General features: G+C 36.3%; 1 protein-coding gene across 1 annotated transcript in view; it reads left to right on the top strand.

Annotated features, from left to right (window-relative positions):
* TLL1 (tolloid like 1) overlaps positions 1-25741 on the top strand; it is a 212456-nt gene that overhangs the window by 80234 nt on the left and 106481 nt on the right. The window contains exons 2-5 of the mRNA XM_030312787.1: positions 6149-6256; positions 8361-8441; positions 10171-10323; positions 10849-10966. Of these exons, the coding sequence (XP_030168647.1) occupies positions 6149-6256; positions 8361-8441; positions 10171-10323; positions 10849-10966 (460 nt within the window). The remainder of the gene's footprint in view (positions 1-6148; positions 6257-8360; positions 8442-10170; positions 10324-10848; positions 10967-25741) is intronic.

Here is a 25741-nt window from a genome sequence, read left to right as displayed (position 1 = left end):
AATCCACTTCATTAAATTTTTTTTTAATATTCATTTATTTTTGAGAGAGAGACAGAGCACAAGTGGGGGAGGGGCAGAGAGAGAGGTAGACACACAGAATCTGAAGCAGGCTCCAGGCTCTGAGCTGTCAGCACAGAGCCTGACGCGGGGTTCAACCCACCAACCGCAAGATCATGACCTGAGTGGAAGTTGGATGCTTAATCAACCGAGCCACCCAGGCACCCCAGTGTATCATTTTATTTAACTCATCATTTGTATCTCACTATGTGAACACTTTTCTTTTAATGTTTATTTATTGTCAGAGAGAGAACGAGTGAGCAGAGGAGGAGCAGAGAGAGGGGGAGAGAGAGAATCCCAAGCAGGCTCCATGCTGAATGAAGCTAGACATGGGGCTCTATCTCATGAGCAAGATCATGACCTGAACTGATATCAGGAGTCGGATGCTTAACCGACTGAGCCACCTAGCAGCCTATGAACACTTTTTAATGCAGATGAGAAGGCTTTGCTCATGTTATGTGATAATATATGGTAGAAGTGAAAATGCAGATCTTGAAAAAAAAAAACCTAGAAATTATTTTAAATAAAACATTTCATGGGCTGTTTTTTTCCTTCCAAGATTTTATTTAAATTCAAGTTAGTTAACATATAGTGTAGCATTGGTTTCAGAAGTAGAATTCAGTGATTCATCACTTACACCCAGTGCTCATCACAAATGCCCGCCTTAGTACCCATCACCCATCTAGCCCCCCCCTCCGCCCACCAGCCCTCCAACAACCCTCAGTTTGTTCTCTACAGTTGAGAGTCTGTTTTACAGTTTGCCTCTCTCTAACCCCACCATGTTCATTTGTTCTGATTCTTAAATTCCACATAGGAGTGAAGTCATAATTGCATTTGTCTCACTCTGACTTATTTTGCTCAGCATAATACAGTCTAGTTCCAAAGGTCATCGCAAATGGCAAGATTTCATTCTTTATGATGGCATGGGCTGTTTTCTTAATAACACTCACTACAACAATTGGACTGCAAATACTTTTTTATTATTAGAAATTTAAGAAGGAGATATACTGCATAAAAAAATTCTTGGAGTGCCTGTGTGGCTCAGTCAGTTAAGTGTCCGACTTTGGCTCAGGTCATGACTTGGCAGTTCGTGGGTTCAAGCCCTGCGTCAGGCTCTGTGCTGACAACTCAGAGCCTGGAGCCTGCTTTGGATTCTGTGTCTCCTTCTCTCTGCCCCTCCTCCACTCACACTCTGTCTCTGTCTCCTTCTGAAAAGTAAATAAACATTAAAAAAGTTTAAAAAATTCTCATTCTTATATTTTTTGAAGAGTAATTATGAAAGTCTATATAAATATATACATATTTATTTCTATGTTGTATTAAGATTTTAAAAATTTCAGATAATTGTTTCCCAAACTTGGAACTTAAATTGACTTTTATGTGTGTCATTCTGGGGGAAAATTTTATTCTGTGCATATGAGATGCCAGCTGAAAAAATTATTTTCCCTTTTAACTATTGGAACCTTGTCTCCAAAATGGTAATTAGAATTTTGCCAAATCTTACTTTTCCTTGGGAATTTGCTTAGTGGTTGTCAATCAAGTAAAAATAGTTGACTTTTGAGACTTCATTGTTGTCCTTGTCCGAGGAAATTTTTACTCAGCCTTTATTGTAGGCTAGAGCAGCCAAAGCAGCCTTGTCAGGCCTTCACATGGCATCATTCTTCCTCCCTAAATCCAATATCAATAAAAGCAGAAAGTTTAAACTGTATATGAAAACAGTGTAATGAGCAAGTGCTCTTGGCTATTGTTGAATCTTTGAGCTATCTCTTCAAATCCCATAAATCTCATGATAACAGATCTCCTAGTTCAGTCCGTATTTCCTGACCATATCAGTGTGATGTGTAGAGAAAAGCAGACACATTTCCCATAACTGCACTTAATAATATATAGTACTGGAATAAAAAAGAAAGACAGTTGCCCTTTAAATTTTTTTTTTTTTTTTTTTTTTTTTTTGAGTATATAACAGTAATCCACTCTGGATTGAAAGGATTTAAAATACTCCTTCCATGGAATGGTGAATATCAGTATTTTGGGTCTTAAGGCAAACCTGTGAAGTACATAGCCTGGCTAGCCTTATTTTTGTCATGCACGATTTATAGCCCGATGCACGGTATTTTCTCATTCGCATTTTTTGTGTGTCTCAAAACATATTGAGGACCTACTTTATGTCAGGCACTCTGGCAAGTGAGGGTTTAAAGATGAGTGACACATGCTTCCTGTGGTCAGTATTTTCAAAATTAGACTGACGAATCAGACTGTTGAAAACATGGTATGAAATCTTGCGTGCTGGCCTACTCCTGACGGAAGCACAGGCAGGACACAGAAGTCCTTCTGGAAGGACTTTCTGTAGGTAATGCCCAAGGAGATTCCATTACAGTACACTGTCAAGTAGTAACCAGCTGTCAGATTCTTTAGCATTAATTCAAGTAAATGCATCCATTTTTGTGAGGGTGTTTAGTTTGCAAGCATTTTCTCCTGAATGGACGGGAAGGCTTTGCTTTTGGCAAAAGTAGTGGCTCTTTACTTTGTGTGATCCTTTCTGACAGCCTGTGGTGGACCTCTCCCCTGCAAAACATGTGACTGAGCGCATAAACTCCTATGTATGTTTTGTATACAGCTTTTAGGAAATCGCAGGCTCGAAGCCTCCTTAAAGTTGACTGCTGGATCCCAGCTTCAGAATGGAAGGGCTAAAGATCTTTGGGGAATCCTGAAGTGGGTGGAAGAAGTGTCACTGAAAGTCGTGGTGTAGGGAGTCCCGACCTTGGATTGCCTATTCTGACCATACATTCTTTTATAAGATATGTTTACTCTACCTACTACAATAAAAGCTACTTGCCTTCCTTGGTCTTCGATTTAAAAAAATAAAAATGTAGTACAATGAATGCAAATAGCCTTCAGAAGAAAAACAATACCTGTGGTTTTCCATGTAGTTTAAAAATTGTTCTTGACATTTTATGTTGGCCTATTGGTTAGCTCCAAACCCGTTTTTGACCATAGGAATCCAAGCAGAATTCCAAACAGATAGTAAATATTCCAATTGCACTTGAGCATTTCCCTAGTATTATGATCTATAACCAGTTTCCTGTATTCCTTTCAGTTCTGATAGCCCCAACCTCAAATCACTGTACTAAATGGGGCTAATGAGTAGTAATTCATATTTTTCAAACTATTTCTCATTTTTGTGATGCAAAACAAATAGAAAATACCATAAAGAAAGAAAAGTAAAAAACCCCAAAGTGGATTTGAGAATTAGAAATATCTTGGAGCCTGAATAACAAATACATACTAGATTATAATGCAAATTCTAAATCCATGTAATATAAGGGGTTGTGGTCCAGTTTGCTACACCAATGCATAAGTAAAGTATTCTAGCATGGAGAAATAAGACACTCAGATTTATGTAGAAGATGGATTAAGGAAACCTTCAGATGTGTGCAATACAAAGAAAGAAATTGTGCGTTTTAAACTGTGTGATGGGTTGTAATTTTAAGATAGCTGCTTTTTCTTTTTTTGTTAATTTTGATAGTATCAACATTTAAAGATATATATGGCCTGCAGTGTATATCAAGCCTGCACAGAAATGAATTGGCTTTGTCGTTCACTACTGCTTGTTCTCAAAGAAATATTTGGTTTTCTCCTGAAGCGGTTCATGGTGTATTCAGACCTGCCACACCATTCTGAAGCTTTGAGTTCAGGAAAAATAACACTAAATAAAAAAAAATGGGTTTATGTATTCCAGAACGGTTTTGTTTCCTCTTAAGAATCATCTGGCCTTGTGCCTTTTCTTCTCCCCAGAAGTAATGTTTTTGCTCCTGTGAAGTGTTATATCTTTGGACTGCGGATCTGTTTTTGATATAATCCATCCATCAAGACATGAATCCTATTGCATGTGAAAAGTCGTTACAAGAAAATAAAAATCTAAAACACATTTGAGTTTTATTTTACTCATACTACTTTTATTACATAAATGGGGTACTGACAAACTACGTTTTGTTTGGTTGAGTGCCTCAGTGTTCAAGTTAACAAGCTGATTCAGAGAGGAGTTTATTCTTGAGAAAAAAAAAATGATGCTAGTCAAGATGATGGCAATGACAATTATTTGCAGTAATGGTAACTTGTTAAAAATGTAGGATCTGAGCCTCTCCAGACCTCCTAAATCAGAGCTTCCATTTTAACCAGATCTGCTGTGATTCCTATTCGAATTAATGTTAGAGTAACACTATTTTAGTGTCTCTAGTTGCTCTAAGAAAGGAAGAGCCAGGCTGAGAGTCACTGCCAGTCCGTGCCCTCAACTAGTATCGTAAATACATACGATGGAAGATGTAAATAACTAGCAAACTTTAATTTACCTTAAAGTGTAAAATCTTGGGGGGGAAAGGTGCAAAATTTATTTTTTATGAAAACTAGCCAGTCTTTTATGTAATTGCAATTTTTTTTTTTTTTATTTAGGCAGGTCATCTATTTCTTGAGATGTCTGGGTTTAGGGGAGTGGAGCATCAGCGGTTTCTTCCACATGCGTATGAAGCCGATTAGAATCTGGATTCAATTTCAGGCATCAAGACCAGCCTCTTAGCCAGTGCTATAAACTGTTCTACAGACCTTTCATTACTTTGTTTCTACAATAGTGAAAGATAGTAAGCATTTCCCTACTTCATGCTTTTCCATTGACAGTAGGGCACAAGAGAGGGGTTGATGAGAGGATTCAAATTTTAGTGAATATTTTTCCGCATGTTGAGGTGATAACCTTCCTTAAACTAATTTCTATCTTCTCCCTCTCTAGATTTACACATAAATCTAACCCCTTCTTATATCATTTTGCATGAGGGAACTAAACTGGGTGAATAATTCTACATAATAAACTTTTGACCAAAGCCTAAAGTATTGTATTGCTTTCAGCATTGAAATGTAAATTGTATAAAATAACTAACTTTATTAACTAGTTTTTTATAGTGAAAATTCGTAAGTATTAAGTTTTAAATCTACTAAAAGACAGTGATTGGAAAAGTATGGAGGATTTTTTTCACTTCCTAAAGTTCTAATGTATTTTCCCCCTTTCCCATTTGGTTTTGCAAAAGAAACATTTGAAGTAAATTTTAGAAAAGAAAATTTGTAAGCCTGTATCAAGAAACAATATCCCACAACTTCCAGGGCATTTGTCAATGTTTTAATCTCATGATTATTCTCTTAATTTGCTGTGTTTCTTAAAGTTATTATATTTTGACATCTGGCAGCACTAAGAGATTGATTAGTTTAGCTTTGGACTCAAATATACAAAGAGGGCGTTTTTTGTTGATGTATATTTCTGACTTTAAAAGAGAAATTCATATACTGATTTTAAAGAAATTATCTCATTTTTTCCCACAATGGTTTGTAGAGCTTTATTTTATTAAGCAGTATAAAAGACTGGATATAAAAGATAGCGTGTTTTCAGGATTTGGGTCAATGATTTTGAAGCTCCTAAACATTTGGACAATGTTTTATTTAATATGAAAGATCAAAGGTGTAGCACCTAGTCATTGACTAAGTCAGTGAAGTGACTTAGTCACTTCAACTAACATTGACTAAGCCAATGAACTGACTTCAGTATTTATTTATACATTTCACAGAAACTCAGAGGCAATGCCATATTTAGAGAAAGTGTATCATAATTGTATACAAGTGTGATGAGTAAGGTGCTGTGACAGTAAAATATTTAGTTACTACTACCTCTCCTGCTACCTGGCTGTGAAGACCTGCTTTTGGTCACAGGCATCCACTGCAAATTCAAACACACTTTCATTTATTTGCAAATGAGCCATGAGTGCTGAACTCTTTCCTAAGATCCCCCATAAATTAGTGACCATTTCGTTCAGAGAAATGACTCACTCCCTTCCCTCCCTCAAACATTAAAGTAAGGAAATGTGGGTCATATCCTTTTATAAGTGGCTCGTATTATACTATTACAGGTTCAATATTCTATTCAGTTATAAGTACTTTCTGAAATATCTATCTGAACCACATTTCCATAATTTTCTCAAAATTTTCTGATTAGCTTTGTTTGCATTGACTTTGCTCTGAAGTATTTCATTTTAATTGAACTTTTCTTTTTTAGCTGTGTTTTGGGGTGATATTGCCTTAGATGATGAAGACTTAAGTATCTTTCAAATTGATAGGACAATTGACCTTACACAGAATCCCTTTGGACTTGGACATACCACAGGTATGGTTGATTATTTGACTGAATTTGTGTTCATTTTGCAGAAAAGATACTTTTGAAATGCTAAAAGTACTCTTTCAATCACTTTTCATGTCCTGCTGATCAACTTCCATTTCTTAAACATAAATGAGCCTATTTGCAAATTTATATTTTGTTAATAGTTTTAATTTTATTAATTTAACAAACATTTTGTAATGTTTACCATGTCTCAGGCCTGATTTAAGTGCTTTTCAGATATTAACCTTTTGAATCTGCATAATAACCCTATGAGGGGTGGCTATACTAATATTTTTACAAGTGAGGAGATCAAATTAACTGTATTTCTTATTTTCTTCTTTCAAACTGTATTGTCTTTCCCATAATATATACTTAGTTTGTTTTTAGAGTATGTGAGAAATAACCACTTATTTTATCAATTTCTTTTTTTTTCTATTTTAATGAACTGACTACACAGAATTTTTTGCAATTTCGATTTCTATAAAAATTTTTAAAATTGCTAAATATGAGGAACATCATTGCTGTTAGTAGTCTTGAGGCATTGTTTTTGTAAAGTTTTATAATTACTCTTATCCTTATAATTTTATAACTAAAGACACTTTTTTTTCCTCATAATTAACCTTCTTCTAAACCTATTTATATGTGTTTCAGGCCTGTCTAATATGAAGTTATAATTGTTACAAAATCATCATTTCAAACATATAAATTCCATTCTTCAAAAATGTTTCTTATAACTACTTAGGAATGAATACATTCAGATATTACCTCATCTTTCTAGAATGTTCAATGAAAAAATTTCAAAAATTTTTCTCAAGTAGCACAGCAAAAATGTGACTGTGTAATGCAAATAATCAAGCAGGTTATTAGTCAGTGAACAAGCACTCTAACTTATTTGCCTTATAAGGACTTAATTTTGATTTTTTCCTCCAACAGGCTTATATAATGTAATGGTTTTTGTTATTATTTTTGTTTTTATTAGCTTTAATCTAGGTAAATAAGTTTTGGTATTAATTTCAAAGGGGGAAAAGGTATTGGAAAGAAATAGTTCAAGGTCCAAGAACAGTTGGTTGTCTTTATGGGTTTCTGGCCCTTTCATCGTCTTAGCCTAAAGAGACTCATGAACTATACTCTGGTGATATGAATTCATCTGCACTTGTTCAGATATCATTAGTGGTTATATTGTTTGCTCAGTGCTGACTTTTTGTTATTTGTGTATTGAAAATTAAACAAAAAAGGAAAACAGGAGATAAAATTAGGAGAGCATTTTAGTAAAGCCCTGGAATGAGAGTCATAGGACTTGGGTTTTCCTTAAATGCTCTGGTTTCTGACTTGATGACAGGAAATCTACCTTTTCTAGCCTTTTTCTAGTTGGTAAAACTGCGAAAGGACATATTTCCTTATCCTGACCTCTTCTTCTACCTTTTGAGCTATAAAATTCTTTACATCTATTTTTATAAGTGTTGTCAATTACATAGCATAACGGAATGCATTTTGCTGCTGAACATCCTTTTGGATTCCTGTGACGTTTTTCTAATTATGTGTTACTGTTTTTTATAAATTATCAAAACTAATTTTCTAGCTTTATGTGAACATATTATAAAGTATAACATGCTTTTAAAAATGTTTTCAAAATTGATCACAGCCTTGGAGCAAGACTTGCACTATACATTTGCTTTTCTAATGTTTTTATTTCCAATGGCTGATTTGACTTCTGAAAATATTCCGTTTACATTGGAGACATAGCTGGAATGCAGTCAACAGGGCAGAACAGCTTGCTGTCATCCTATATAACACTATGTGATGTCAAGGTCACAGTGAAGAAAAATGTTCTGAATTATCAATAGATGACTCAATTGCCATGATGTCCAAATAAAGTCATTTAGATTGCTCTCTGGATCACCCTCACCCCCTTGATTTCAGCTACCAAAATTGTGTTTGTAGAATGTTTACACTCTCCTAAGATTTATGGGTATTCATGACTCTAACACTCTAAGACCCCATGAAAAAAAAGATGTCCAAAGAGAAACCAATGTAGCCTGTTGCTATGGTTTATTTGCAAGAGTTTTAAAATACAATGAGTTTAACTTAACTGTTTTCTTTTATTCTTAAGGTGGATTTGGAGACCATAGTATGTCAAAGAAACGAGGGGCTCTCTACCAGCTTATAGACAGGATAAGAAGAATTGGCTCTGGTATATCAATGTTTAAAGTTGCAGACGCTTGACTTGATGTACAGTAAATATTATACTAATAGCAGTTCAGTTTGCCATTAATATGCAAAGCATGTAAAGGGTATAGGCTGAGAAAAAGTCCTGTATCATTTTTGTTAGCTGATGTTTAATGTAAGTTTCTTAGAACTTAAGTTGGAACTTAAATTTAATGAATAGAACGTGAAGTTGAAATGTTTTTTTAACTTATTTTCAGCTTCTCCTTATTATAAGATGTATTTGGGGGTTATTTTACGGTTGATATTTATTTTCGGTGCAATGGTTATCACACTAAGGTGTTTTTATCAAGCATGGAACTACATCAGTTTTAATCAAATCAAAAAATGTTTAATCTGACAAAAAATGTTTGTTTTGAAGTAAAGTTCACTTAAAGTAAATTGAGAAACTGATTTGTTTGATTAAGAAAATAGTTAAGAATGTTTGATCCTTCCAAAAACATACATAGAAAAACAGCCTTCTGGTCTCATAATTAGTTAATACTTCTAGTATTGAATTTGTTAAACACTGTTCGTATATTTTAGAGTTTTTAGAAGAGTTTTCTGTTCAAAGTTTATATCCTAATGTTTTTTTAAATTGATGAATTGTTAATTAAATAATTGATAGTGCACACTTCCAAGCAATAATTTTCCCAAGCAAACTAGACCTGTTAGGGACACGGGAATAGGGGCATACTTTCACTGTTGTGTCTGAAGTATAAACCAGTGGGTTATTTGTGTCAATGGTAGTAGATGAATAAGAATGAATAATAATGAAGATTTAGGAAAAACAAAAACAGTAACAAAAATATTTTGGGGCACCCGGGTGGCTCAGTCGGTTAAGCGTCCGACTTCAGCTCAAGTCATGATCTCACAGTTTGTGAGTTTGAGCCCCATGTCGGGCTCTGTGCTGACAGCTCAGAGCCTGGAGCCTGCTTCAGATTCTGTGTCTCCCTCTATTTCCCTTCCCCACTCATGCTCTGTCTCTCCCTCTCTCTCAAAAATAAACAAACATAAAAAATTTTTTTAAAAATATTTTGAAAGGCCACCAAGAAAATTAATGACTACAGACTCAAAAGCTTCTCTAGGAGTAGGTTGCATTTTATGTTGGCTTGTTCACGTTGTGTACTGATCTCTAAATAATGCTAGGTCATCTGGATGTGAATTCAGAGGAAATTTGAACAGAGATCTACTGGCATTCCAGGAGGCCAAGACCATATCTAGCTCAACATTATTTCATTTACCCTCTCTGTAATGCAATCTTCATAATTTTAGGCCATACGATAGAATATCAATCCTGATTTAAAAGAATGAAGGATTTAGCAAGAGTTAGGAGTTTTGAATATCTTGTGACTTTTTAAACAACATTTATTTTATCGTCTGGTGGTGAATTGGCAGTGCTCTAGTATTAGAATACAGGAAACAGGTTTTTTTTGTGGCCTACAAGTCTGCCTGACTTCTATCTGTTGTAGACTGTTGTAGGAGAATTCATTAAAGTTGCTAAGAGAGCATCATTAAGAAATAGGATTTTGACGTGAAATGCTTAAATATTTTAATGTTTTTCAAGTATGTAAGGTAAATGAAGTTCTTTAATGCATTGACTTTAGGCATATTTACACAAATATGTAAATAAGACATTTTAACTTCAGTCTTTTAAGAGGAAATGATTCCCTGACCAAGGACTTCTGTTTCACAGAATGTTTTAAATGTCACTGCAGGCTTGGAGCAAAACAACACAGTGAAGGGAAAAGTACCTCTAAAATTCTCAGGGCAAAATGAGAAAAATCGAGTTCCCAGAGCTGCTACATCGAGAACAGAAAGAATATGGCCCGGAGGTGTTATTCCTTATGTTATAGGAGGCAACTTCACTGGTAAGATATTCCCAGAGTGTTTATTTTTATGAAGAAATATTATCATACAGATTAAGTGTGTGTTTTTACAGAGTTTTATATATATATAATTAATATATAAAACATAGTATTAAATCAAGCATGAGAAATACTCCAGTCACCTTGGTTGTTAGTTTAGAATGTTTTTGGAATTGAAAAATGTCTTTAGTGTTGAGCTCTAAAGGTTGAAAGTACTGTTCTGGTTTTTAAACTGAGCTTCAAATGTGCTCATGTCTGGAAGCTGATTTCTCTTCCACTGTCAGGTAGAGTGTATGTCCGGTTTATAGAGTCTTGTACACATGTATTAAGGCATTGAGTTCAAATCTCTGATTATAAGGGGAGTGTCCATTCTTAAGAGCGCTCGCTTGTGGTGCTCCAGGCTCATCTCTGTTGGTTAGTGAGCGTGACGGCATCTGAACTGCCCAGGCGGACTCAGGATGAAGGAGCCAGCATGTAGCCCTGCTGCTTAAGACACACTCTTTTATTAACATCCTGCCATTTTTCCAGGCAGCCAGCGAGCCATGTTCAAGCAAGCCATGAGGCATTGGGAAAAGCACACGTGTGTGACTTTCATTGAAAGAAGTGATGAAGAGAGTTACATTGTATTCACGTATAGACCTTGTGGGTAAGTGGAACCAGGGAATGACTTAAGCAAGTGTAGACGGGGGAGGGGGGGGGAATCCATAAGTAGGATTCATGTCTCAATATTTGATTAGCATTATGCCCATGAGAAAGTGTGAATTTTACATAAGAAAATAGATTAAATTTTTTTTAATGTTTATTATTTTGGGGAGAGAGACGGTGTGTGAGTGGGGGAGGGGCAGAGAGAGAGGGACACACAGAATCCCAAGCAGGCTCCAGGCCCTGAGCTGTCAGCACAGAGCCGAATAGGGAGCTTGAACTCACAGAGTGCAAGATCATGACCCGAAACGAAGTCGGACGCTCAACTGACTGAGCCACCCAGGTGCCCCAAGAAAATATTATATTTTAAATAAATATATTCTCTGATCACACACTTTGATCATACACCTACCCCAAGTGTATTTCTCCACCAGGTCAACTACTTTTCTTTGTGTTGCAACTGTAACAGTGGTATGGCCAACATCCCACTCATCTGAATTGGAAACTGGTAATATTGTCTGGTGATTCTCTTGTGCTCCGTCTAAAACCTATGCAGTAAGATTACATTGATATTCACCGTGTCTGTTGATTTCCACCTCTAGCCTATGTCAGTACCTCAGTGCATATTTATCTCTTTGTCGTGCCACACCTGATCTATTCCGAACGCTCTCCCGTGTTCCTTCACCAACTTCCTGCCACTAGAATTATCTTCAAAAAATGCTGGACTGAGCAAGATACCACACTTTTTGAGGTGTTTCAGTGCTTCCTCGGACAGTGGCGCTTTCTAGATTTTCTCCTTACAGGCGGGTAACGAATACTCTCCAAAACAACTGTTCCGTAAGTTGTGAAATGCTGTGTTACATTTCAGTAGGTATTTCTGCAGCAATGTGCTAAGGAGCGCTATGAATATTCAACCAATTGAAGAGAATATAGAACCCAGTGTTTTTTAAACTTCTTGAAACACGAGAGCACCCATGCCCCTCTTTCAAAAGTGAAGAACACGCATCAGTATCCCAGAAATGTTAGCCTGCGAATAAGATCCAAATCCCTTGATATAACATTTAAAGAATGCCATGAACTTACCACAGCTTCCATCTGCAGCTTCTTCTGCCACCACGTCTCTGCACAAATCCTAGAATGTAGCCAAGTGACATTAATAGCAGCTCCCCAAGCAGTGCTGTGTCCTTTAAAGACGGTTTACTGTGAGAGGTTTCGAGCTTCTCTCCCCTCTGCTTCCACATTCGAACATTTGATTAAATGGAATGGGTGCTTGCTGAGAACACTTGCTAGGGTTTGCTGTCTGCTTTACATCGCATCCCGTCAGGAGGCACGCGCTCTGGGTCTACCACGTCAGTGATGCTGCTGTTGAGCAGTGGAATCCAGCACTGACAGCCAAGTCCCTCCATTGTAAAAGTTCTCATCGTTGCAAAAGAGTGATGCTCTAATGTGGTTCTTTCCTTTGATCCCGTCTACACTTATTAGCTAGAATCCTTCTATACAGAGGGATGTTCTTTAGTCAGCTATAACTATCTGAATACCGTCTAGTATAGTTTACAGTGAGGAAGTAAAAATGCTTAATTCCTTTGGAGGAAATAGTTCTTGCCCGATCACATATAATTTGGGAGGAGGGAATATAAATTTCACTAGGTACTGGGGGAGGATTATGTGATCCCCCACTAGGTACTGGGGAGGATTTTTCTATCATGTATTCCTACAACATTTAACCTCACTTAAAAAGTAATAAATTTTAGGGGTGCCTGGGTGGCTCAGGCAGTTAAGTGTCTGACTTTGACTCACGTCATGATCTCATGGTTTGTGGGTTTGAGCCCTGCGTCGGGCTCTGTGCTGACAGCTCAGAGCCTGGAGCCTGCTTCAGATTCTGTGTCTTCCTCTCTCTCTGCTTCTCTCTAGCATGTGCTCTCTGTCTCTCTCTCAAAAATAAACAAACATTAAAAATTATTTTTTAAGTAATCAGTTTTAGTTTTGGCTCTATCTAGGGGTCAAAATAATACATTATTTTTTTCTGTATAGTTTTGGAAAATGCTATAATTTTTTAGTTTTGACTTTTTCAGGTAATGTTTTCTTCCAAATTACTCTAATTTTAGCTTGACAGGTTTTGGTTACATTTGGAATGCCTCCTAGTTCTTTATATCTATTTAATATTTAAAAGATCCAAATCTAGACTGTCCTTCCTTCCTTCTGGTTATCTAATAGGAATGGATATAGCTCAGCTTACATATTTCTAAATACATAATGTATTTAGATCAATACATCTTTCTTTTTTCTTTACCACCTTTCAATTTTGTAAAACAAATACAAACAAAGCACTGGCATACATTATTTTATTGATAAATTTCTGTTTGTAACAAATTCATAGTTCTACTCATGTTCTTTCATTAATTTGGCTTTTTTAAAAAAATTTTTCATTTTACTTGTTTTATTCTGCTAAACTATTTTTGCCATTCACTGTCATTTCTTCATGTGTTTTGCTTATGCTTTTCTGATTGCTTGGACTGCCTTTGTTTCCATTTTTATCAGTGGAAGTCATTCACATATTTCTTTGTCACCCATTTCTGAGCTGCCCTCAGTGGGTCATTGCTCTACCCACAGCTATAATAGTTACATTCCCACCATTGGTTCATAGGTCTGCCTTCATCAGTGCTGAGGGCTGGTAGCTTATCTCTGTGTCCCTTGGGACACCCAGCATGCTGCTTTACAGATAGGTGATCGAGAAAATACTGACAATTTATGCATCAGCTAAAGCACATTCAGTGTAACCCTAAAATAAAATTATGTAAGGATTTAAAGACGTATTGTAGAGCATGCACTTTAATGATTACTGTAATGACTTTAGAGAAATGCATACTGAAGGTGTGAATTGCCCTCAGATCTTTAAATCTGTATTTACACTCTTGGAATTAAATTTTGAGTATTTACATATGCATATAATTTTGACTGTTATGGTAGTAATATTGCATTTGATCATTTGTTTTGATACTCAGTTTCCCTTTTTACATTTTCAGTGATGGGAAGAATGATACATTTTATAGGAATCGATCATTGGCTTGTTAACCATTCTGACCATTTTGTGACTTCTAAATTTCATTTGGAACTACCACTATTGGCCATAATTTCATGAAACAGTTATTTCATCGTTAAGGAGATTTTTCTGTGATGATGCTGTATTTAAATCTCATAGATATTAATCAAAATTATTAAAGAGTTTGGTTGTTGGTAATTACACAACATACTGAGGGCCACTGCAGTCAGATATGTCAAGTCAAACACATAACAGTCCTATTGGACTTTAGTACTGTGTCTTTTATATCATAAAAGCTGTTGCACATAGGGCATCAAATTTAATAATATCTAGTGTAACTCTCCATTGAGTATGGAGAGGCTGTAAAGTAGGGCCACTGATACTGATGGCAGCATTGACTGTTCTATTTCTGGCTTTAAAATGGTAGGCAAACACATCTTACCACTTAATATCACTTTTTTCATTTTACTTACCCACTAAGCTTACCCACTAAGGCAACTTGTAGCTATTGTAGTTTTTTTCTTTTTAATGTTTATTTATTTCTTTTGAGACAGAGAGTATAAGCAGGGGAGAGGCAGAGGGAGAGAGAGAGAGAGAAAGAGAGAGAGAGAGAGAGAGAGAGAGAGAGAGAGAAAGAAAATCCCAAGCAGGCTTCATTCTGTCAGCGCAGAGCCCAATGCAGGGCTCAATCTCATGAACGATGAGATGATGACTTGAGCTGAAATCAAGAGTCAGAGGCTTAACTGACTGAGCTACCCAGGCACCTTGCTATTGTAGTTTTTAACAAAACAACAGGGGGTTCCGGGGTGGCTCAGTTGGTTAGGCGCCTGCCTCTTGATATGGGCTCAGGTCATTGGGGTGAGATGGAGTTCTGTGTGGGGCGTCTGTGCAAAGCATGGAGCCTGCTTTGGATTCTCTCTCCCTCTCTCTCTCTCTCTCTCTCTGCCCCTCTCCCGCTTGCACTCTCTCAGTGCTTTCTCATTCGAAATAAATACATAAATAAATAAATATTAAAAATATAAAATAAAGCAATAAAAATTGAAGCTAAAATAATGTCCTCATATTAATAGAAGAATTATTAAATGTGGAACGATTTGTACTATTTAGCACGTTCTATTTCCCCTTTTATTTTGCTAGAATCAGCTTTTTTTCACTAACTGTTTATTGGGTGCCTAATTCCATATCACATCTTTGGTAAGTGGGAAAATAATAAAGTTTTTAAAAAACAAAAGGTAAAGTTCAGAACTTTTTAGTATATGATATCTTTGATCTGTCTTCAATGGGACGTATGCTTTAACTCTCTCTTCCTATGTTGGCAAAACGTTTAAACTTAACAAATACTTTTTAAGTGAATATTTATTGTCATCAGTGGCATTTGTTTATTTCATAAGATTATTAATTATTAGCAAAATGATCATTTTATAACAACTGGTTTGATTTATTTCTTTGTAAGGCAGAAATTTATATATTACTTTTGTCTACCATACAACCTTATATTGCTGAATATCCTCTATTTTTTAAGCACAACTTTAAAATTTTTTACAGTCTTATATTAGTTTCAGGTGTACAATATAGCAATTCAACAATTCTGTACATCGTGTGGTGCTCATGTCAACAAGTGCACTCCTTAATCCCCATTACCTCTTTAGCCCATTCCCTACTCTCCTCCTCTCTGGTAACTATCAGTTTGTTCACTATAGTTAAGAGTCTGTTTAAAATTTTTTTTAAAAATATTTATTTTTGAGAGACAGAGAGAGACAGAGCATGAGCAGGGGAGGGGCAGAGAGGGAGACACAGAATCTGAAGTAGGCTCCAGGCCCTGAGCTGTCAGCACAGAGCCCCACGTAGTGCTCGAAGCCACAAACCATGAGATCATGACCTGAGCCAAAGTCTGATGCTCAAAAGACTGAGCCACCTAGGTGCCCCAAGAGTCTGTTTCTTAACTTTGTCTCTGTCTTTCTCTTTTTAACCTTTTGCTCATTTGTTTCTTAAATTCCACATATGAAGTGAAATCATACGGTATTTGTCTTTCTCTGATTGACTTATTTCACTTAGCATAATACTCCCTAGCTCCATTCAGGTTGTTGCAAATGGCAAGGTTTCGTTGTTTTTTACGGCTGAAGAGTATTCCATTGGATATATATATATACTACATCTTCTTTATGTATTCATCAGTCAGTGCACACTTGTCCATTTTTAATGGGATCATTTGTTTTTTGTGGTGTTGAGTTTGATAAGTTCTTTACGTATTTTGGATACTGTCCCTTTATCAGATATGTCATTTGCAAATATCTTCTCCCATTCAGTAGGTTGCCTTTCAGTTTTGTTGACTGTTTCCTTTGCTGCGCAGAAGCTTTTTATTTTGATGTAGTCCCAGTAGTTTACTTTTGCTTTTGTTTCCCTTGCCTCAGGAGACATATCTAGTAAGAAGTTGCTACAGCCAACGTCAAAGAGATTACTGCCTGTGTTCTCCTCTAGGAATTTTATGGTTTCAGGTCTCACATTTAGGTATTTAACCCATGAATATCCTCTATTTTATATTACCTCTCTTATTCTACTAGATAGTTTCTTGAACAATCTTACTGTTTTCCTATCTGCTAAATTTTAATGATTCCTTAAAAACAACTAGCCAAACAAATAAGCTTAGGGTTAACTTATTTACTTATTTATTTTTATTTTTATTTTTTAGATTTTATGTTTTAAATTGTCTTTAGCTTTGGTCAGTTTGGTTATTCAGATTATGGCAGTAGTCACTTATATCCTTACCTACAGCATTTTCATTTTGTGCCACTTATTGTCCCAAATGGCGGACTATAAAATTGAACATGAGGTGTTTTTCTCTGCAAGGAAGTTACAGTTTGACAGAAGAGGTGTGCCAGCCAGGATTCCTGCTTGCAAACAATAGGGACTGGTTAACGTAAGCAGAAAACAACAACTCATTGGATTACTACATAATGTATAGAACCACATGAATGGAAAAAGTGGAGAGCCAGGTTGACGGAGGTATTGGGGGAAGATTATGTTTAACCCCTGGCCATAAACATCTTCACCCCTGCTTTGGGTACTCCGTGATAACCACCAGAGTCTTAGCTCCCTTCTGCACTTAACAAGACCTGTTCTTGTAACAGTATTTATTAATTTATTAATTTATTTATTTTGAAAATGATCTTTTCCCAGTTTTATTATAATGTAAATAACATAGAACATTGTATTAGTTTAATGTGTCTACCATGAAGTGTTGATATATGCATATGTTGTGAAATGATTCCCACACGGGTAGCCTGGGTGGCTCAGTTGGTTAAGCATCCAACTTCAGCTCAGGTCATGATCTCACGGTTCGTGAGTTCAAGCCCCACATCAGGCTCTGTGCTGACAGCTCAGAGCCTTGGAGCCTGCTTCAGATTCTGTGTCTCCCTTTCTCTCTGCCCCGCCCCTGCTTGCACTCTCTCTCTCTCTCTAAAAAATAAATAAACATTAAAATTTTTTTGAAATGATTCCCACAATAAATTTAGGTAACAGACATCACCTCACATAGTTGCAACATTTTTATTTTCCCAATGAGAACTTTTAGATTTGCTCTCTTAACAACTTTGTAGTATGTGATAGAGTATTACTAACTTCAGTGACTATGCTATACATTACACTTGCAGGACTTATTTATCTTGTAACTGGAAGTTTGTACCTTTTAACCCCTTTCACTCATTTGACCCACCCACTACTTCCCACCCCAAGCTCTTGCAATTACCAGTGTGTTCTCGGCATCTATGGAGCTGTACTATCTATAGCCTGACTATATTTTAGGTGCTAGAGATATCAGTGTGTAAAACGTGAAAGTTGTCTGCCCACAAATAGCTTATGTTCTAGGATAAGGCGTCAGAAAAAACCATGAAAATAAATATAAAATGTATTAATAGACAGTAAATTCTAGAGACAGAAAGAAAAGCCATGTAAATGGCATGGAAAGGCATTTGCACAAAAACTTGAAAAAGCAGGTGAAACAAGTCGTATGCTGCCTGGGAGAATAGAGTTTCTGACAGAGGAAATAACAAGTAAAAAGACTTTAAGGCAAGAGATTATCTGTATGCTCAAGGCACAGCAAGGAGACCACATGGCTCAGGTAGAGTGAGTTACAGGGACAGTAAGAAGAGATGGGATCCGTATGGTAAGACATTTATGTGTGAAGACCATGTAGGATCTTTACAGTTATTTGTAAGTACTGTACTTTAGATTTTCCTCTGAGCTTTATTAATCAGCTGAAACAACTTGTATCATTGTAATACATGACCCTTAAACCTCAGTAGCTTAGAGTAACATATTGATTCCTTATTTATAAGGATATTGGATATAGATATTGATTCCTTATTTATATTGCATGTCCATCACTAGTTGGCTGGGTCTCACTCCAGAGTTAATCACTTTAATGTTCAGTATGATGGCAAAACCTCTTTTTAGAACATTGCAATTGTGGCAGATCAAACAGAGACAGTATTGACAACCATGTTGACTATTAAAGATTCTCTCCAGGGGCACCTGAGTGGCTCAGATGGTTAAGCATCTGACTTTGGCTCTGGTCATGATCTCATGTTCCATGAGTTCAAGCCTGCGCCAGGCTCTGTGCTGACAGCTCAGAACTTGGAGCCTGCTTCGGATTCTGTGTCTACTCTCTCTCTGCCCCTCCCTTGCTGACACTCTTGTCTCTCTCACTCTTAAAAATAAACATAAAAAAAAATTAAAGATTCTCTCAGAATTTACACAGTTTGTGCTCACATGACATTATCCAGAGCAAGTCACATAACCAAACTCAACATCAATGGTATAAGGAAGTATAATAACTTCCAGTGAGGGGTAATGAATGTTTTTGAACATTGACGCAATTTGTCATAGAACCATTGGAGAATATTGAGAAGAGACATAATATGACTTTATATTTTTAAATTATTTCAATGTTGAGTAAAGACTGCTGTGGAGAGGACATCTTCTTGGATGTCATGATAGATTATCTTATAGGCAACTCCCAATGGTGCTTTGGTTCCCTAGTCTGAGGCAAAGGTAAGGAGTAGCAGGTTTGAGATTACTTGATTACTGTCTGTGGTTCAGAAAGAGGTGTCGCTTCTCTATAGATGGTGAAACTTTTCCTTGAGACAATACATAGAACTTTTGGTGGTCAAATTTTAAAAGCAGCACACGAATTAGAAATAAAAAAAGCAAAAGCCATATACAAGAAAAATGGCATCACCTGAGCTACATTAGAGGCTAATACCTAGACATCCTTAAACCACTTTTTTATAAACTACACGTATTACACTGTCATTCCACACCTAGTTCTATGTGCATATATTTAGTTATTTATTCATCTGAGCATCCAGAATTATTCTCGACCTAAAACACTATGAATCAAATCACTGTATTTTTCTTCTTTCATAGGAGCATTGTAAGTCAGTGGGAAATGTATTTTCAATTTCTGTTATGGAATCCCACCTTGTATATTGGAAATTGATATGGGTGAAATTATGGTAAAAGAAGGCGTTTTAGATTAAATAAGTTGACCACATGGCTTGACTATCTCCCAGATTTTGATTTGCGAGGTATTTTCTTATTTGAATACAACCAGCAAGAATGACTTAGCATGTGTAATTTAGTTGCTATATAGTCATCAGATATTTGTTTAACTACTTCTGCTCTATGGTAGTGAATGATTCAGTTTAAATCTCTCCAAAATTTGCAAATTTTGTTTTTCTACATCTAATAATTTACTGTTTGGGTATTTAATAAATATCTGTGTTTAGGTTGAAAAAAGCTATTGAATATGGGAGCAAAACCAAGATTTCCTGTTTTTTTTTTTTTTTCCTACTGGTTACCTTTTTTTTGTTATTGACTTATCAAGCTTTGTTAACTGTTATAATAGACTCATAAATAATAAATCTGTGGCATAGGATAAGATGGTTAAGGCTTTAAAGCCTACAGAAATAATTGCAATGAAAAATATTTGTATTTGTGAACAATCAAAAGGACTATTGAATATGCTTACTGTGGAAAGTGAAAACTTGTGAAATTCCTTTGAATCATTTGGGCAATTAATTTTTGGAAATTTTCTATTTTAATTTGATAAATTTAAAAAATTGTTTGCTTAAATCATTTTTGATCAAGAGCAAGAATTTAGAATAATAGTCATAAAAGTAATCGTGGGGCTTGAAAAAGTTCAGAGGACAGCAGAGAATCTATTGCTACAGAGATCAGGGGACTAAGAAACAGTCATGAGGAGCTAAAAAATGCTATAAATGAGGTTCAAAATAAAATGGAGGCAACCACAGCTCAGATTGAAGAGGCAGAGGAGAGAATAGGTGAATTAGAAGACAAAATTATGGAAAAAGAGGAAGCTGAGAAAAAGGGAAATAAAAAGAATCCAGGAGTGGGAGGGGAGAATTAGAGAACTAAGTGATGCGTTCAAATGGAATAATATCCATATCATAGGAATTCCTGAAGAGGAAGAGAGAGAGAAAGGGGCTGAAGGTGTACTTGAACAAATCATAGCTGAGAACTTCCCTGATCTTGGGAAGGAAAAAGGCATTGAAATCCAAGAGGCACAGAGAACTCCCTTCAGACGTAACTTGAATCGATCTGCACGACATATCGTAGTGAAACTGGCAAAATACATGGATAAAGAGAAAATTCTGAAAGCAGCTAGGGATAAACACACTCTAACGTATAAAGGGAGACCAGTAAGTCTAGTGGCAGATCTATCTACTGAAACTTGGCAGGCCAGAAAGGAATGGCAGGAAATCTTCAATGTGATGAACAGAAAAAATATGCAGCCGAGAATCCTTTATCCAGCAAGTCTGCCACTCAGAATAGATGGAGAGATAAAGGTTTCCCAAACAAACAAAAACTGAAGGAATTCATCACCACTAAACCAGCCCTACAAGAGATCCTAAGGGGGATTCTGTGAGTGAAATGTTGCAAGGACCACAAAGTGCCAGGGACATCACTACAAGCATATAACCTACAGACATCACAGTGACTCTAAACCCATATCTTTCTATAATAACACTGAATGTAAATGGACTAAATGCTTCAACCAAAAGACATAGGGTATCCAGAATGGGCAAAAAAACAAGACCCATCTATTTGTTGTCTACAAGAGACTCATTGTGGGCCTGAGGACATGTTCAAATTGAAAGTAAGGGGATGGAGAACTATCTATCATGTTACTGGAAGTCAAAAGAAAGCTGGAGTAGCCATACTTATATCAGACAAACTAGACTTTAAATTAAAGGCTGAAACAAGAGATGCAGAAGGGCATTATACAATAATTACAGGGTCTATCCATCAGGAAGAGCTAACAATTATAAATGTCTATGTGCCAAATACGGAAGCCTCCAAACATATAAAACAGTTAATCACAAACATAAGCAACCTTATGGATAAGAATGTGGTAATGCAGAGGACTTTAATACCCCACTTACAACAATGGATAGATCATCTAGACACAGGATCAATAAAGAAACAAGGGCCCTGAACGATACATTGGATCAGATGGACTTGACAGGTATATTTAGAACTCTGCATCCCAAAGCAACAGAATATACTTTCTTCTCGACTGCACATGGAACATCTTCCAAGATAGATCACATACTGGGTCACAAAACAGCCCTTCATAAGTATAAAAGAATTGAGATCATACCATGCACACTTTCAGACCACAATGCTATGAAAGTTGAAATCAACCACAGGAAAAAGTCTGGAAAACCGCCAAAAGCATGGGGGTTAAAGAACACTGTACTACAGAATTAATGGGCCAACCAGGTAATTAGAGAAGAAATTTAAAAATGTATGGAAACAAATGAAAATGGAAACACAACAATCCAAACACTTTGGGATGCAGCGAAGGCAGTCCTGAGAGGAAAATACATTGCAATCCAGGCCTATCTCAAGAAACAAGAAAAATCCCAAATACAAAATCTAACAGCACACCTAAATGAAATAGAAGAAGAACAGCAAAGACACCCCAAACCCAGCAGAAGAAGAGAAATAATAAAGATCAGAGAAGAAATAAATGATATAGAACCTAATAAAACTGTAGAGCATATCAATGAAACCAAGAGCTTGTTTTTTGAAAAAATAAACAAAATTGATAAACCTCTAGCCAGGTTTCTCAAAAAGAAAAGGGAGATGACCCAAATAGATAAAATCATGAATGAAAATGGAATTATTACAACCAATCCCTCAGAAATACAAGCAATTATCAGGGAATACTATGAAAAATTATATGCCAACAAACTGGACAACCTGGAAGAAATGGACAAATTCCTAAGCATCCACACACTTCCAAAACTCAAATAGGAAGAAATAGAAGACTTGAACAGACACATAACCAGCAAAGAAATTGAAATAGTCATCAAAAATTTCCCAACAAATAAGAGTCCAGGACCATATGGCTTCCCAGGGGAATTCTATCAGACATTTAAAGCAGAGACAATACCTATCCTTCTCAAGCTGTTCCAAAAAATAGAGAGAAGGAAAACTTCCAGACTCATTCTATGAAGCCAGCATTACTTTGATTCCTAAACCAGACAGAGACCCAGCAAAAAAAGAGAACTACAGGCCAATATCCCCGATGAATATGGATGCAAAAATTCTCAATAAGATACTAGCAAATGGAATTCAACAACTTATAAAAAGAATTATTCACCATGATCAAGTGGGATTCATTCATGGGCTGCAGGGCTGGTTCAACATTCGCAAATCAATCAATGTGATACATCACATTAATAAAAGAAAAGAAAAGAACCGTATGATCCTGGTCAATCGATGCAGAAAAAACATTTGACAAAATTCAGCATCCTTTCTTAGTAAAAAACCTCGAGAAATTCGGGATAGAAGGAACATACTTAAATATCATAAAATCCATTTATGAAAAGCCCACAGCTAATATCATCCTTGATGGAGAAAAACTGATAGCTTTCCCCCTGAGATCAGGAACACAACAGGGATGTCCACTCTCACCGCTGTTGTTTAACATAGTGTTGGAAGTTCTAGCATCAGCAATCAGACAACAAAAGGAAATCAAAGGCATCAAAATTGGCAAAGATGAAGTTAAGCTTTCACTTTTTGCAGATGACATGATATTATACATGGAAAGTCCGACAGACTCCACCAGAAGTCTGCTAGAACTGATACATGAATTCAGCAAAGTTGCAGGATACAAAATCAATGTTCAGAAATCAGTTGCATTCTTATACACTAATAATGAAGCAACAGAAAGACAAATAAAGAAACTGATCCCATTCACAATTGCACCATGAAGCATAAAAAACCTAGGAATACACCTAATGAAAGATGTAAAAGATCTGTATGCTGAAAACTAGAAAGGTTATGAATGAAATTGAAGATGTTATAAAGAAATGGAAAAACATTCTGTGCTCATGGATTGGAAGAATAAATATTGTTAAAATGTCAATACTCCCCAAAGCTATCTACGCATTCAATGCAATCTGAATCAAAATTGCACCAGCATGCTTCTCGACGCAAGAATAAGCAATCCTAAAATTTGTATGAAACCACAAAAGGCCCCGGATAGCCAAAGTAATTTTGAAGAAGAAGACCAAAGCAGGAGACATCACAATCTCAGACTTTAGCCTCTACTACAGAGCTGCAGTCATCAAGACAGCATGGTATTGGCACAAAAACAGACAATGGAATAGAGTAGAGACTCCAGAAGTGGACTCACAAAAGTATGGCCATCTAATCTTTGACAAAACAGGGAAGAATATCTAATGGAAAAAAGAGTCTCTTTAACAAATGGTGCTGGGAAAGCTGCACAGCAACATTCAGAAGGATGAAAGTAGACCACTTTCTTACAGCATTCCCAAAAACAAACTCAAAATGGATAAAGGACCTGAATGTGAGACAGGAAACCATCAAAACCCTAGAGGAGACAGCAGGAAAAAACCTCTCTGACCTCAGCTACAGCAATTTCTTACTTGACAAACCCCAAAGGCAAGGGAATTAAAAGCAAAAATGTACTTTTGGGACCTCATAAAGACAAAAAGTTTCTGCACTGCAAAGGAAACAATCAACAAAACTAAAAGGCAACCAATGGAATGGGAAAAGATATTTGCAAATGACATATCGGACAAAGGGCTATTATCCAAAATCTATAAAGAGCTCACCAAACTCCACACCCGATAAACAACCCAGTGAAGAAATGGGCAGAAAACATGAATAGACACTTCTCTAAAGAAGACATCTGGATGGCCAACAGGCACATGAAGAGATGCTCAACATCGCTCTTCATCAGGGAAATACAAATCAAAACCTCCCTCAGATACTGTAACCTCACGCCAGTCAGAGTGGCCAAAATGAACAAATCAGGAGACTCTAGATGCTGGCGAGGATGTGGAGTAACGGGAACCCTCTTGCACTGTTGGTGGGAATGCAAATTGGTGCAGCCGCTTTGGAAAACAGTGTGGGGGTTCCTCAGAAAATTAAAAATAGATCTACCCTATGACACAGCAATAGCACTGCTAGGAATTGACCCAAGGAATACAGGAGCACTGATGCATAGGGGCACTTGTGCCCCAATGTTTACAGCAGCACTTTCAACAATAGCTAAATTATGGAAAGAGCCTAAATGTCCATCAACTGATGAATGGATAAAGAAATTGTGGTTTATATACCCAATGGAATACTACGTGGCAATGAGTAAGAATGAAATATGGCCTTTTGTAGCAATGTGGATGGAACTGGAGAGTGTTATGCTAAGTGAAATAAGTCATACAGAGAAAGACAGATACCATATGGTTTCACTCTTATGTGGATCCTGAGAAACTTAACAGAAGACCATGGGGCAGGGGAAGGAAAAAAAAAAGAGGTTAGAGAGGGAGAGAGCCAAAACATAAGAGACTCTTAAAAACTGAGAACAAACTGAGGGTTGATGGGGGGTGGGAGGGAGGGGCAAGTGGGTGATGGGTATTGAGGAGGGCACCTGTTGGGATGAGCACTGGGTGTTGTATGGAAACCAATTTGACAATAAATTTCATATTTTAAAAAAATACAGAGGAAATAAAAAGAAATAAAAAGAAATACAAAATTGTTTGGCGTCTTGTGTATCATGATCACCAACTATACAAGACCAATTACTTACCCTCAATTGATGTCTCAGGGTGTGATTCTACAGATAAGCATTTTAATGTAAACCTTAACTATCAAAGTTTTAGATATAATTATATTTATATTAGCAAATGTCATAATTATGCCGGCCGTTGATTTTCTTCACCAGTTAACTTTAGATAATTTACCTTTTGAAACTAATTTTCCTTCATTGGCTCCTTCTTTCAAAAGTTTTCTTCTTGAGATAAATTCTCCCATGAGTAGGAAAAGTAACTCCTACGTTTTTCATTAACTGTCTTTCTTTCATAAAGAAATTTAATTCTGTTTTTCTTAAAGAGGAAAAATAAACTTTGTTTTTATATTCAAAACTGAAATAATGGATTATTGCCAGGTAACCATAGTGACAAAGTAGTTACTTACCACAGTAGATGGATTTTGAGAATAAAAAACTATATTAGTATTAAATGTGGGCTGATAATTAATTGTGGGTTTAGCACATTAATCACCATCATAAGTATTTGATTTTCTAATGTCTTTTGAATTCTCCCAATGATGATTGAAGGCATATCTTGTAACATGTGAGTTAGTGAAAAAGCACTTCCAGTGATTATGTGGGGATGTGTGTTGTAT

Source organism: Lynx canadensis, chromosome B1 (genome assembly GCF_007474595.2).
Source record: "Lynx canadensis isolate LIC74 chromosome B1, mLynCan4.pri.v2, whole genome shotgun sequence".
Taxonomy (NCBI): Eukaryota; Metazoa; Chordata; class Mammalia; order Carnivora; family Felidae; genus Lynx; species Lynx canadensis.
Note: the sequence above shows the minus strand (reverse complement) of the source record. Positions and strands in the feature narration are given on the sequence as shown.